This window comes from Littorina saxatilis, linkage group LG6 (assembly GCF_037325665.1).
Source record: "Littorina saxatilis isolate snail1 linkage group LG6, US_GU_Lsax_2.0, whole genome shotgun sequence".
Taxonomy (NCBI): Eukaryota; Metazoa; Mollusca; class Gastropoda; order Littorinimorpha; family Littorinidae; genus Littorina; species Littorina saxatilis.
The window spans coordinates 47,827,879-47,843,435 of record NC_090250.1 but is presented as its reverse complement, the minus strand read 5'-3'; the positions used below and the strand labels follow the sequence as shown (position 1 = coordinate 47,843,435).

At 42.4% G+C, this 15,557-nt stretch overlaps 1 protein-coding gene across 2 annotated transcripts; it reads left to right on the top strand.

Moving 5' to 3' along the window:
• Positions 1 to 38: 38 nt before the first annotated feature.
• On the top strand, positions 39 to 15,010 carry LOC138969386 (CCR4-NOT transcription complex subunit 7-like). Of its 2 annotated transcripts, none has more exons than XM_070342167.1 (7): positions 39 to 102; positions 2,031 to 2,196; positions 5,228 to 5,421; positions 5,786 to 5,947; positions 7,168 to 7,345; positions 7,898 to 7,975; positions 8,547 to 15,010. In XM_070342167.1, exons 2-7 carry the CDS (start codon positions 2,068 to 2,070, stop codon positions 8,721 to 8,723), a joined length of 918 nt encoding a protein of 305 aa, XP_070198268.1. In that variant the 5' UTR covers positions 39 to 102; positions 2,031 to 2,067; the 3' UTR covers positions 8,724 to 15,010. The 2 variants fall into 2 exon arrangements, with proteins under 2 accessions (XP_070198268.1, XP_070198269.1); XM_070342168.1 differs by having other exon boundaries at positions 60 to 117.
• The last annotated feature ends 547 nt before the right edge of the window (positions 15,011 to 15,557 follow it).

Here is a 15,557-nt window from a genome sequence, read left to right as displayed (position 1 = left end):
TGTGCTGACGTCATGAGTACATGTGTTCTCTACTGTTCCTGTCGCGCATGCTCAATCGACGGATTCTCTGCTAAGCGTGGGTTGATTGATGAGTTGTTGCTTGTAAGTTGATGCTCTGTAAGTCTAAAATGTATTTAAATGAAATACAAAACTATTTTTATGCAGTATATTGTACATTTGTTCCACTGAATTTGTTTAAAGAGTATTTTTAATTCTCGAATTCAGGGAAATGACGTGGAAAAATGGTATCTGAACATACAATTTTGAAAAACCTTTGTTTTGTAAGTCCACCAGTAGCTGCGGAGTAGAAAATGAACGATCTGCTGAGTAGACTGTAAAAGTTAAAACTATAACTGCCCACGATTTGCATGCCCGTAGAGCATGCTAATCTTTATTTGGTGTTTAACGTCGTTTTCAACCACGAAGGGTTATTTCGCGACGGGGAAAGGGGGGAGATGGGATAGAGCCACTTGTTAATTGTTTCTTGTTCACAAAAGCACTAATCAAAAAATTGCTCCAGGGGCTTTCAACATGGTACAATATATGACCTTACTGGGAGAATGCAAGTTTCCAGTACAAAGGACTTAACATTTCTTACATACTGCTTGACTAAAATCTTTACAAACATTGACTATATTCTATACAAGAAACACTTAAAGGCAGAGTAAGCCTCCCGTAAACCATCACAGATACGGTCAGGCTTTTACACACAGTACAAACACCATTTCATTTAAACACTCACCAATTGAGAACATCCTAGGTGCCCTCCGTAAAGAGCGAACAATTTTCAAAGAATTTATTTTTGCGTGGTTTATCTTACCCCTGAGCCATCGTGAACCCGTGTGATCCAGTTTTCCCTTTTCACAATGCAGTCGTCATAGTTATTCATTTGAATGCGACTCGACGTGAGCTTATCTACAATAGCACGTTTTTTTTATGCACGAAACAACGGCTGTGGTTCACAAGAACTCTAGCGATGGCTTTTGACTGTTGAGAGGAACGGCGATTTGCACTGATAAACCGGCCGTCGTCTGCTACGACCCTTGCGTGACCCTGCTTCCGGGCTTTTCTTTTTTTAAACTTTCACAACTTCGAATTGTTCTGATCTTGTCTTGATGAAAAACGAATTCTTTTATGATTAAAGAATGTTTGTGTAACAAGCTGTCAATTTATTATTTAGATTTTAAAAGTTAGGTCTAGCGCAAAAACGAGGCGCCGTTGTTGTTAACGGAACAAGCCTACGAAAATAAATTCTTTGAAAATGTCTCACGCTCGACAGAAAGCAGCCAGGATGTTCCCGTTCGGTGAGCGTTCAAATGGAAGTATGCTTGTACTGTATTTAGACGCTCGGGGAGCTCTGTGATGGTTTACAGGAGGCTTACTGTGCCTTTAAAGGCATATGTACTCGATGACTATACACGCTAATTGCTTTACCAACAGCTGGAGACATGCTAAATTAAGTTCCCTGCAAAATATTGTGGTCTAGGACCCCTTCAATGTTGAGATATGTTAATTTTCATTTTGATCTGGATCGTCCTATTTATAGATTTGGCAACACATGTAACGTTGATGCAAGGGAGCTAACACCGCGGCTTTGTTGACATCCTCACTTTTTCAGAGGCTAGAACAAGCTGTAATGCATGTATTATGGTCCGCGCATGGTGACATATCGTCATTATATGGTCTTATGGTGCGGTTGACATCGATTATGGGCAAACTACACTTTGTAAACACGGGAGCACGTACATATGCCTTTAAGGGTAAAAAGAGAAACAGAATCCGTTAGTCGCCTCTTACGACATGATGGGGAGCATCGGGTAAATTCTAATCTGCTTTATACAGCTTTATAAAGTATTAATAAAACGCATACACAATTTAAACAAACTTATACTTGTTTTTAAATTCAACTTCAAGATTGTTATACTCAGGCCAAGTTATCAGTATCGCTCCCAGATGCTTTGCCACATCACTAGGAACATCTATATTTACTGCTTCTGTGTTGTGATGGGTGCTGTGTTGACTGTTTGCAGAGATACTGTATGAGACAGTGAGGGACACAGACACGATATGCCAGTAGCAACAGATGAGCAACAGTCGCCGGAGGCATGTGGGATTCGCGATGTCTGGACCAGCAATATGGAGGAGGAGTTCCGCCTCATCCGTGAGGTTGTCAAAGACTACAAATATGTTGCTATGGTGAGTTCAATGGCCAAGGGTACTAGTTATAGCTGTTAGGCTGTGAAAGGTGAAAATGAAATACATTGGTGTTCTATCAGGGCCTCACATCCATGAGAGGTAGCATAGGACAAATGTCCTGGTCAATGTAAAAGTGATAGGACATTTGTCCTGAACAAAAACAAATCAATAGGACATTTTTTTCCCGTAACAAAACGTAAATATGATTAAACTTGACTAGTTTCTTGGCACGAGGGTAAAAGAACAAAAATACTTTTCTCGGCAAAAAGTGAGCAGCTTTGACTGCCACAGCTGCCCCCTTTTCTTGTTTTGTCAGCTGTCGGGTTTCAACTATCTCCTTGTCTCTCTGGAGAGATGGCACAAGCACACTAACAGCATGGTCTTTGGTTTCTTGATGATCGGTAAGGGCCGATTTGCGAACGGTTGGAACAGCAAAACATAAGTTTCCTCTCTGGGTCATGCGACATCCACGGGAATGATGTCGCCCAGCTTGACTGAGACGAAGTTACGCGTGGGGGTGAGGGAGGGGGTAAGTGTCTTTCTTCGGCTCCGATGTTTGACTATCGCGATCGACATTCTCACCTGGGCGATCGGGCTCTAACTGCTCTGGGGCTGGAGGAAGCTCAGTTTCCGTGCTTACTGACAGATGATAAGGGAAGGGACTTGAAGTGTAATTTCTTCTGTCCCTTTTCTGGGATCGCGGTTTTCGTTTGTTATTTTCGGGGAAATCGCGAAGGGAGGCAACTCTCAACTGGCTTCGAGCATTCCGAGTTGCGAGCCTTGGAAACTCTTTGGTACTAGAGGCACAAAGTGTCTAATTTCGTCTGCTACACATCGCTTCGCAATACATCGATAACATGGCATTCAAACTACTGTAAATTAAGAAGTACTGACGATGTCCGGATCAAATGATAGAATAATCGGACATTGACCACTTTGTGACAAAAACAATAGGACATTTGTCCTCCTGCATGAAAAATGTATATGACATTTGGAAAAAATATCCTCATATGTCCGATGTCCGACGTGGATGTGAGGCCCTGTTCTATGGTTACGCAACTTACGGTCACTGACACATACGTTTTGATCTGACACTAGTGACACTGACAGTGACACATATATATAGTTCTGGCCTCTGGCCAGGCGATTGTTGGTTATTTTTTGGTATGTAACTTAGTAAGATGTCTTTTTGATTGAGCAGTTTTTTGACTCACATGCGAAGCAAAAGTGAGTCTATGTACTCACCCGAGTCGTCCGTCCGTCCGGAAAACTTTAACGTTGGATATTTCTTGGACACTATTCAGTCTATCAGTACCAAATTTGGCAAGATGGTGTATGATGACAAGGCCCCAAAAAACATACATAGCATCTTGACCTTGCTTCAAGGTCAAGGTCGCAGGGGCCATAAATGTTGCCTAAAAACAGCTATTTTTCCCATTTTCTCTGAAGTTTTTGAGATTCAATACCTCACCTATATATGATATATAGGGCAAAGTAAGCCCCATCTTTTGATACCAGTTTGGTTTACCTTGCTTCAAGGTCAAGGTCACAGGAGCTCTTCAAAGTTGGATTGTATACATATTTTGAAGTGACCTTGACCCTGAACTATGGAAGATAACTGTTTCAAACTTAAAAATTATGTGGGGCACATGTTATGCTTTCATCATGAGACACATTTGGTCACATATGATCATGGTCAAGGTCACTTTGACCCTTATGAAATGTGACCAAAATAAGGTAGTGAACCACTAAAAGTGACCATATCTCATGGTAGAAAGAGCCAATAAGCACCATTGTACTTCCTATGTCTTGAATTAACAGCTTTGTGTTGGATGACCTTGGGTCAAGGTCACATGTATTTTGGTAGGAAAAATGTGTAAAGCAGTTCTTAGTGTATGATGTCATTGCTAGGTTTAGTTATTTGACCTTGACCCTGAAGGTCAAGGTCATGTAAATGTCAAGGTCAAGCATGTGAGTCGTATGGGCTTTGCCCTTCTTGTTTTAAGTATAGCCAGGGCATTTGAACCAATACATATTTTCTGTAATTTAAGTCATATAACGTGCAGATCTGCTAGTGTCTTATCCCCCCTCATATGTACACACAAGCACAAGACCAAATATGCACGATTAAGATTATGGACGATTAAGATCTGTAATCTATGTCGGAGTTTGGTTGGTTGTGGGAACAGTAGAATACTCAGCATGCATCCCCCTAAGAACAGAGGAATAGAGTATGACTGCCTAAATGAGGCGGGGGGGGGGGGGGGGGGGGGGGGGGGGGGTTGGCATACATCAAAAATCCCACTCCCGAAGAAAGAAAAACAAGTTGCGTGAAGCGAAATTAATACTTTTGGTCAATCTGTCAAACTCACAGAATGATACTGAACGAACTGCATGTCGCAAAGACAATGCTTTGCCGATAACTGCAACCCAGACTAAAATTAATGACATATTCACGTGGATAACGTGATTGCTTGAAGTGACAAGCCAGTATAAAGCAGTAGGGTACAGCGCGTCACAGCATTTCTTTATTCTTTTATTTCTCTGAGCATTGTTTTTAATTCAAACAACATCTGTTATTGGAATCAGGAAAAATATAAGATTAAATAATTTTTTGATCGATTACTAAAATCTTAATTTTTATCCAGTAGTTTTCTTGGAATTGCTCCACAGACACACACCACCACCATTGTCTCGTTTCCCCGTCTATGTTAAAACATTAAGTTAAATCTTGTAAAAATGTCTGGGTATATCAATTATCATTCGCAGGAACTCGCATGTAAAGTTTCATGAAGACCGGTCCAGTAGTTTTCTCCGAATCGCTCTACGCACCTACACCGCCAACCTCGTCTCAATTCCTAGTCAATGTTAAAACATTAAGTCGAAACTAAATATATAAACACCAGAATGCGTGTGGGTGTTGCAGTCAACGAACAAAGAAGATGATGAACTCTAAATTGTTCGGTGTAAAATGTACTAAAATAAAAAGCATTTACCTTGAGTGACGGCTGTGTGTGTGATGATGTTACAGGACACAGAGTTCCCAGGCGTGGTGGCACGGCCTATTGGGGAATTCCGCAGCACATCTGACTACCAGTACCAATTGTTACGCTGCAATGTTAACCTCCTCAAGATCATCCAAATTGGAATCTCCTTCTTTGACGACAAAGGAAACAGAGCGACCCCTGTCTCAACATGGCAGTTTAATTTTAAATTCAACTTGACGTAAGTTGAATGTTTGCACATGTACATGACTGATTGATCAAATCATAATCTCAAACATATTTTGGTCTTTTGAGCAAACAAACAAAAAGTAAAAGAAAGGTTTCAAAAACTCATGTGTTTTTACCGTCCTTCTTGTGAAAAATAAACTACGACAATGACAGCTCTTGTTTAAGATTTCGCGTACAGTCTTGGCATGACACTGTTATTAACTTTTCTAAGACTTCATGATACTGGTGTATGACTTTTCACGCAACTGTATTTTGAATGTAGCTCTCAATAGGTCATGATTAAAATTGAATAAAGTTTTGTTTAAACCAATAGGTCCTGAAGCGTGTCTGTATTTTTTTTTAAATTTTGTGTGCAGAGAGGACATGTATGCCCAGGAGTCGATTGACTTATTGAGGAAATCTGGAATCCAGTTTGAGCGACACGAGACAGACGGAATACAGCCTGATGACTTTGCTGAGCTGCTCATCTCATCCGGCGTGGTGCTGATGGACGACATCAATTGGTTGTCCTTTCACAGGTACACATAGGCCTTACCCTCTATCCTTCATCATTGGTGATCACATTGCTATCGCAGTGTCTGCCGTTACACACAGCACATCAACTAGTTGTCCTTCCACAGGTACACATGGGCCTTACCCTCTATCCTCCATCATTGGTGAACACATTGCTATCGCAGTGTCTGTCGTTACACACAGCACATCAACTAGTTGTCCTTCCACAGGTACACATGGGCCTTACCCTCTATCCCTCACCATTGGTGAACACATTGCTATCGCAGTGTCTGCCGTTACACACAGCACATCAACTAGTTGTCCTTCCACAGGTACACATGGGCCTTACCCTCTATCCTTCATCATTGGTGAACACATTGCTATCGCAGTGTCTGCCGTTACACACAGCACATCAACTAGTTGTCCTTCCACAGGTACACATGGGCCTTACCCTCTATCCTTCATCATTGGTGATCACATTGCTATCGCAGTGTCTGCCGTTACACACAGCACATCAACTAGTTGTCCTTTCACAGGTACACATGGGCCTTACCCTCCATCCATCACCATTGGTGAACACATTGCTATCGCAGTGTCTACCGTTACACACAGCACATCAACTAGTTGTCCTTCCACAGGTACACATGGGCCTTACCCTCTATCCTTCATCATTGGTGAACACATTGCTATCGCAGTGTCTGCCGTTACACACAGCATATCTCTTTGTGGGCACACACACATGCAACACACTGCTCATAGGTCTCACATACAACACAACCTCTAGTGCACACACATGACACTCGTTACTCATTGCTACCACACACATGCAACACATTGCTCTCAGGTCATACAAAAAATGTTACAATGTCTCTGCATGGCTTGCATTGTGTCTCTGGGACTAGGACTTTAGTTATGTTGTAATTCAGCGGCTATGACTGGCTAGATGATTCATATATGTTTCAGTGGCTATGACTTTGGCTACATGATTGACATATGTTTCAGTGGCTATGACTTTGGCTACATGATTGACATGTTTCAGTGGCTATGACTTTGGCTACATTGACATGATATGTTTCAGTGGTTATGACTTTGGCTACATGATTGACATGATATGTTTCAGTGGCTATGACTTTGGCTACATGATTGACATGATATGTTTCAGTGGGTATGACTTTGGCTACATGATTGACATGATATGTTTCAGTGGCTACGACTTTGGCTACATGATTGACATGATATGTTTCAGTGGCTACGACTTTGGCTACATGATCCGCATCCTGTCGGGCATGGCGCTGGAAGTAGAGGAGGGCCACTTCTTCACGCTGCTCAGGCTGTACTTCCAGAACATCTACGACGTCAAATACCTCATGAAGAGCTGCAAGAACCTCAAGGGGGGCCTGCAGGAGGTTGCCGATCAATTAGAGGTGAGTGTTGGTCATCCTCAATCTGCATCCTGGAAAGAGCATACAATGGAACCCCTGTGAAATGGAGATAGAATTGGGTCTTTGAGTGGAGAGAGTTTGAATATAGAGTTTTGTTTGTTTGTTTGTTTGCTTAACGCCCAGCCGACCACGAAGGGCCATATCAGGGCGGTGCTGCTTTGACATTTAACGTGCGCCACACACAAGACAGAAGTCGCAGCACAGGCTTCATGTCTCACCCATTCACATTATTCTGACACCGGACCAACCAGTCCTAGCACTAACCCCATAATGCCAGACGCCAGGCGGAGCATCCACTAGATTGCCAATTTTAAAGTCTTAGGTATGACCCGGCCGGGGTTCGAACCCACGACCTCCCGATCACGGGGCGGACGCCTTACCACTAGGCCAACCGTGCCGGTGAATATAGAGGTAAAGCTACAGATGTTATGAACAGTAGAATAAGTTATTTTTATTGTCATCCTCTGTCTGTGTGCTGTTTGTTTCTCTTCTTAGTTGCTCTAGTCAGTAGCTCACAGTGTGTTTGTGTTGCAGATCAAACGGATAGGACCGCAGCATCAAGCAGGCAGCGACAGCCTCTTGACAGGGGAGGCTTTCTTTAAAATGAGAGAGGTCAGTAATAGTGTCCACTATCTGTCTGACAAAATTCTGTGCAATGTTGTCATCATGGGTCCATCGCTGACAGCCTGTAGTGTCTTCTCATTGTCCTCCTAGTTTCATCTGACACCAGGCCTGAGGTACACGAGGAAGTTACCAACCGGGTTAGAATGGATTGGTTAGAAACACAAACAAATGCCAACCTATCCGACCCCTCGGCAGGTTCTTACTCGGTTGGTAACTTTCTCATGCACATCAGCCCTGGAGCTATCTTTCTCACCTACAGCGTTTGCCAGTCCTTGTCAATATAATATGTATCTCCGACATTCCCTCGTGTCATTCCTACCTCCAGTTGTTGTAAATTTGGCAGAATGCTTTCTCCACCTGCTGCCCCCCCCCCCCCCCACATACACACTAAGTCTTGTACATACACATGCTTATGGACACACACACACACACACACACACATTCACACACACACACACACACATTCACACACACACACCTCTTAAGTCCATAGCTGATGACATGTACTGTATGTGGAAGAGTGAGAAGGTAAAGTGATGATGTGGTGTGTGTGATGCAGGTATTCTTTGAGGAGGACGTAGACAAGAACAAGTACTGCGGACACCTGTACGGACTGGGCACCTCCTACATTAGTAATGGCAGCAACGCCAACAACTCAGACGGCTACAACTCCCACACACCCAACCCCTTGGATGACGGCAATTCAGGGGCTGCCGGTGGCAACTCTGCATCTTGATCTTGGTTGTCTTATAACATCATCATCGTCATCAACATTATCGTCGTCGTCGTCATCAGCATCTGTCTCATCGGTTCATCACATCCAACGTGAACTTTAAGTGATTGTTGTGGCGGATGTGAAGAAAGAGGCGTTCCACTGGCGTCATGAATCCCAGGACATTGCTACAGACAGAAGAAAATTGTGCCACTGGAGGAGACCCTTTCCATATATATTTTATGTGTCTTTAGTCTCTATCTAACATTTGCTATTTGGCAGCTTTGAAAGATTAGTTTGATTCTTTTTACTACAGGCATATCTTGCAGGACAGAAATAATACTGACGCTGTGTTGGCTACTTTTTTCTGTTCTTTATTTGCTGCCGTCTCCCAGACACCCATTTTGGGAACGCAGAAGAAGAAGAAGAAGACACCCATTTCATCTGTTAGTACACCTTTCATGTGCTGTCTCAGTAGCTGCAGGGTTGAGATGGATTTAGGGGTGAAATATACCGTACAACTTTGTCACAAGAAGCTGGTTGCATATAGATGCCACATGCAGCAGTTTTGGCTGACCTCCATATGGATATATGCAATCAAAATCCTACACAGCTGTGCTGAAGTGCATTTTCATTGGTATATTTCATGTGGCGATAGTATGGAAATAGAGCCAGTTTGAATGCCACTTGCAGAGAGTTGTATAGGATGTTACAGAAGTGATCTACACTACGTTGTGTATTTTGCACTGTCATTTCTGTGTGGCTAAGTTGTACGGTGTATATGGACCCTGAAGCCAGCAGTTTTACATGATTAATCAGCAATGATTCCCATACCGCTTTTATTGATCAGCAGTGATCTCCCCACCGCTTTTATTAATCAGCAGTGATTCCCCCACTGCTTTTATTACGGGTATGTCTGCGCTAAACGTGTCCATTGAGCAAGACGTCACTGCAGCAACACGTAGGGGAAATAGTTTCACGGCCACAAGTCTGGTATAGCATACTGTGGGTTTCACGGCCACAAGTCTGGTATAGCATACCGTGGGTAATAGTTTCACGGCCACAAGTCTGGTATAGCATAGCGTGGGTAATAGTTTCACCGCCACAAGTCTGGTATAGCATTCTGTGGGTTCATGACGGTGTGGAAGTGTCTCTTGCGGCGTGGTCAGTCTTTGTATGGTCAGCAATTCTCAGTGTTCACCACCCTGTTCTCCATGTGTGTCTCTTCTTCACTTTGTGAGTGGAGAGTTGTATTCTTTATGTTTGTGGTGTTTGGTCATTGGGTGTGGTGTAATAGTGGAAACTTGTGATGTGCAGCCCTGGGTGTGGTGTATATGTAACGTGTGTTGTGTGGCCATTTAGTCCCCCCATGTTCTATTAGAGGCTTTATATCTGCCTCCTGACCGTGTCTTGGGACCAACCTTCATTTCTTACTCTTATTAATATGTGTAATGTTAAACTTGTGGGGTCCTGATTTGGCCTATATGGTCCGCTGGACCCAAAAAGCAACAACTAACTAACTAACACATTCATACTCTTATTGCTTTCCTGTGTTTTTGCTATAACCTTTGTGGAAAGCACGTGTTTCTCATTGTGTAAAGTGAACTGTAGTTTCCGTGACAAGTTCGTTCCTGTGTCAAGCACCCCCCCAGGCATCATGACATCACAAGAATGTGGAATTGTGCGTTATTTTCTTTTGGCTAGAGCTTCAGCAGAAGGATAGGTTTTGTAGCAGGTTTTTTTCTGGACCATGGTATGGTGTGGTCGAGTCCTGGCATGGCTCAGTGCGGTCATGGGCTTCTGTAGAACGTAGGTAACAAAGTCGGCGCAATCACCGGTGAAAATAGGACTGTGCAATCTTTTTTTTGTCCATGTTTCTTCTGTCGTCTTTTACTGAGGTATTTTCCATTTTATTTGCTTTGTCAGGCCTTGTTGCTTTTATTTTAAATACACAAGCATCAGCAAGATTCTTTACGGTGGTGCTTTTCTCTCAATGGCCTTTTTCGCCCCACCTGTATACTCCCTGGTTTCTTGTCTGCCTGTTCTTCTTTTTGTGGAACAAGTGGAGGGCACGGAGAGTTTTACACCTGTATTGACTGACACATTTTTAACACTGGTGAAGTGAATTTTTACAGCAAGTGTGTGGTAGTGTGTGTGCTTGTAGGCGTGTGCTGGCTGACGACTGGGCGGGCTGTGTGTTAGGCTGGCTTTGTCATGGGCTGGCTATGTCATGGGCTGGCATGTGGAGTTGTTACTCTGTGTGGTCACAGCTTGCCCTTGCGTGTACTGATAACGAGTGTGATGTGGAGTTAGCTAGCATGTGGAGTTGTTACTCTGTGTGGTCACAGCTTGCCCTTGCGTGTACAGATAACGAGTGTGATGTTGTGGAATTAGCTAGCATGGAGTTCCATCAAGTCTTTTATCTAATGATTAAGCACAGGTTCTGAAAAGGAGACTTTTTTCTTTGCTTTCAACACAAGCTATAAATGACAGTTTTATATTGACACTGGTGGAACAGAATCTGTTCCAACACCGTGGACAATTCATTCTTTCTTATTGATAGAACACTATCTTGTTGATTACACTGATGTCATTTTATTTTCACTGAGCCAAGCTGTTGAACATGAGTTGTGTTTGGCTCTGTTCGGACTGAGCTGTCACTGGTGTGTGTGTGAGGCAGCTATTGCAAGGCAGCTTCTTCCTTCATAACATTGTCTCACATCATAGGCCGCCACATCAATACTCCTGTGAACACAGTGTAGCCCCCATGTTGCACTTATCATGATTTCACTCACCAGTGTGAACGCCAGTTGTCAGCTGTACAGTACACGGGTTTTATACAAAGGTTTTAAATGCTGTATAGTGTCTTTGATAAAGAGTGGGTATTTTGCTAAATGAGTTGTGCGTGTGTCGTCTTCGTAAGGTCTCGGTGCTGTGGCTTGTCAGATTGAAACCACACAGATTCTGTGTTTAGATCGTGGACCGGGAGGGTTTCTTGGCAGCGATGGCAAGGTCAGTAGAGACATTGTGTGACAATAGTGAGCCGTGCTTGAGTCCCGATCTCCCCCACAGGTGTGAACGAAGTGTTCAGAGCTCTCTGCGCAAGGGTGTGATGCTGACTGTCCTCTGGTTTCCAAGTAGTGTGTGAGTGTTGTGTAAAAATCACTGAAATGATAACTGTGATGTATACATTCGTTTGACATGCATGGCTGGTACTGCAATACTTGTAAATGTTGTAAACTCTGAAACTTATTAGCTTGTCAGCTGATCGTTAAGATTTTCCTGGGGCAAAATTTACTGCAGTCTGTGATGTTGATCTGATTTTACCATTTTTTCCCGCAGTGGGGCACTGCGGTTATGAAATTAAAGGCCCCTCCTGTTTTTGGAACCGCAGGAGCTTTCTAGTTTGCTGTTAGGTAGATTTTTGGTTCCTCTTTCCTGTCATGCTCTCTTTTTCTTCATGAATTCTTTTCTTTTTTCTGCCTTCTTGCTCATTCACCTGTATTTTTTCCAAAAATCTCTTCTCTTGCCGCTTGTCTCGCGATTCATGTATAGTTTAATCTGTTAGTGTTCTGATGTAAGTCCAGCAGTAGATAGGTTAAGCCTATTTTAACATACTGGAAACTGGTAATCTTCCAGTAGGTATTAATTTAGTTTTACTAAAGCCTGCTGGGACACAAGTAATGGGTTAGTGCATTTGTAAACAGGAATCGCTTGACAAGTGGCCCCCTTCATCCCCCCCTTCCTCGTCCTGATATGGCTCTGCGTAGTCGGCTGGACGTTAAGCAACAAATAAACAAACAAAATTTTACCATTTTTGAATACACAAGGAATTGTATGTTTTCACAGAATACTTGAACCAGATCGAATGTTACTTTCGATGTGGCCATTGTGCATCTGAACAACAGCAACAACAATAGAAAGATTATATGTGGCTTCATAAGTTTTAACTTTTAATTGGTCAGAATTTTGTGTTAAGGATGGAGCATACAGCAACTTTAGGAAAATCACTTGTAACATTTATAGTAGACTTCACAAGTATCTGGTGTGCTGTTAATGTGTATACTTGTGATCGTTTCCGATTTACATGATTCTAAAGTATTAAAGGCAGAGTAAGCCTCCCGTAAACCATCACAGATACGGTCAGGCTTTTACACACAGTACAAACACCCTTTCATTTAAACACTCACCAATTGAGAACATCCTAGGTGCCCTCCGTAAAGAGCGAACAATTTTCAAAGAATTTATTTTTGCGTGGTTTATCTTACCCCTGAGCCATCGTGAACCCGTGTGATCCAGTTTTCCTTTTTCACAATGCAGTCGTCAGTTAGTCATGAATGCGACTCGATGTGAGCTTATCTACAATAGCACGTTTTTTATGCACGAAACAACGGCTGTGGTTCACAAGAACTCAAGCGATGGCTTTTGACTGTTGAGAGGAACGGCGATTTGCACTGATAAACCTTCGTCTGCTACGACCCTTGCGTGACCCTGCTTCCGGGCTTTTCTTTTTTTTAAACTTTCACAACTTCGAATTGTTCTGATCTTGTCTTGATGAAAAACGAATTCTTTTATGATTAAAGAATGTTTGTGTAACAAGCTGTCAATTTATTATTTAGATTTTAAAAGTTAGGTCTAGCGCAAAAACGAGGCGCCGTTGTTGTTAACGAACAAGTCTACGAAAATAAATTCTTTGAAAATGTCTCACGCTCGACAGAAAGCAGCCAGGATGTTCCCGTTCGGTGAGCGTTCAAATGGAAGTATGCTTGTACTGTATTTAGACGCTCGGGGAGCTCTGTGATGGTTTACGGGAGGCTTACTGTGCCTTTAAACTCACTACATTGTGGATGAATGATCGACATGCTGTAAATGTAGAAAGTATGTTACTGTTGATTGGCTGCCATGATAGTGCAGCAAGAACAGACAGCTTGAAGTCGAAGAGTAACGATTTTTACTAATCATCTAGCATTTGAAAGAAGGGCACACCATACAGCTCGATTCCATATTTGACTATCCTAGATAGTGTCCCCTGATATGACTATATGTGTGCCCCACCTTGGCTACCCAAGTGTCTCACCGGGCGCCTTTATAAACAACACAAGGGGTGGAGCAAGTTTAAAGTCTCACTTCAATCTTTGTGGATATCTTTTGTTAGAAGTGAAAGTTTCAAGGTGCACAGATTTGTGAAAATCTTTACTCTTCAGTTTTAAGGGTAGAAGCTGAAAAGACTATGTATGTACTGCCAGAAGTATTATAGCACTGTGGGAGTGAGTGGAGGAACTGAGGAGACTGCATGTTGGCATTTTACAGCCAGGAGTGTGTCCGGCACTACCTGGGCACGAGAAGAGGCGTAAGCAGCAGATTTTAACGGTGTGTAGAACTACAGCCTGACTGTGATCCCTGCCTGCGCTTGTTGTACAAAAGTCATTTTATCTGTGTAGCAACCCGTCTTAACCTCAACACTGCTCTCATTTTTTACTCTCACCTGTAGGAACGATTGTATGAACTGTACACACCTGGGGGTGATGACACAATACCTGTACATCCACCACCTCTCCTGTATTGTGTAGATCTTTTTTTATTGGAATTTAGATGTAAGTTTGTGCACTATGTTTGTATTTGTGATGACACAGGCTACTTTGAAGGATGCAGCTTATTACAAGAAAGAAAATGTGTGTTTCGATGTTCAGGACAGATTTGTGCTGTCTGCTTGTAGTTGTAGTTTCAAAAACTTGTTCTTATCTTCTGGTTTCCCAGTATTGTAGTCTGAATGCTAGAAGTAGCAGGAAGGATCAAATACTGACATGAAATAGGATTCATGCCAGAGCGAGGCAGCAGGTTGTTCTGTTCCAAGCCTCCGGTGTTACTCAAAAGGGACTGTCTAGAGTTTTGTATTTGGGCTTTACCTGCCTGTGCTTCAATGCATTAATGAATTATGTGAAAATATTGTAGCTTGCTTTATGCCAACATATAGTATATACTGTAATAGATCTTGGTTTTCTGTGGTGATAACAGACTTTTAATTTTCCTAGCAGGGAATTGTTTCCTCTTATCTGTAGATCACTTGCCTGTAATACGTGTCTGTTCATAATGATAGTGCTGTGATATTTTTAATATTGTGGTGTAAGGGGTTGGATGTCCGGGTATTGTGGGAGTCTTTTAGCTGATGCCTGTGTATTGTGTGGTGTGGACTGGAGTCGTGCTTGTCCTTGAAAGGCTGACCTCGCCTTACATTTTATTCTGTGTATTCGTCTCTCATTTTAGCTCTGTAAATAAAACATATCTTTTTTTTTCTCATTTCTTCAGCAAAACAGTGCGTTTGGCTTTCATGATGATGAGCGTGTGTATGTGAGAGAGAACAGACATATACATCTTCAGCATCACAGAAGTGTGTTAGGCCCAAAAAAAAAAGGTCTGTTTACAGTAACATAGGCCCAAAAAATAGGGTCGGTAGGTCGGGATTTTTTATTTTTTTTTCTCCAAAAAACCATATTTTTACGTTATTTTGCAAAAAAACCAATTTTTTTTCCCCCCCCCAAATGCCAAAAAAAAGTCTAGGGTCGCGCGAAAAAAATAGGGTCGGTCGGGTTACCGTAAACAGACCTATTTTTGTTGTTGCCTTATGTACTTATGTGGAAAGAGCATAAAGCACACGTTTCTTATTCTGTGAGTGTGATCTCTGCAGCAAAATGAGAGGCGGAGAATGGTGACATCAATTGATCAATCACATGACTAAGGCACACCCACTTTCACATTTGGTGACACCCATCATTCACATTAATTGAACACTTTTGCAGACTCTGTCCATTTTAAAAATCGGTGTCAGATTTGTGCCCAGACTCTGAAATACATGCAACT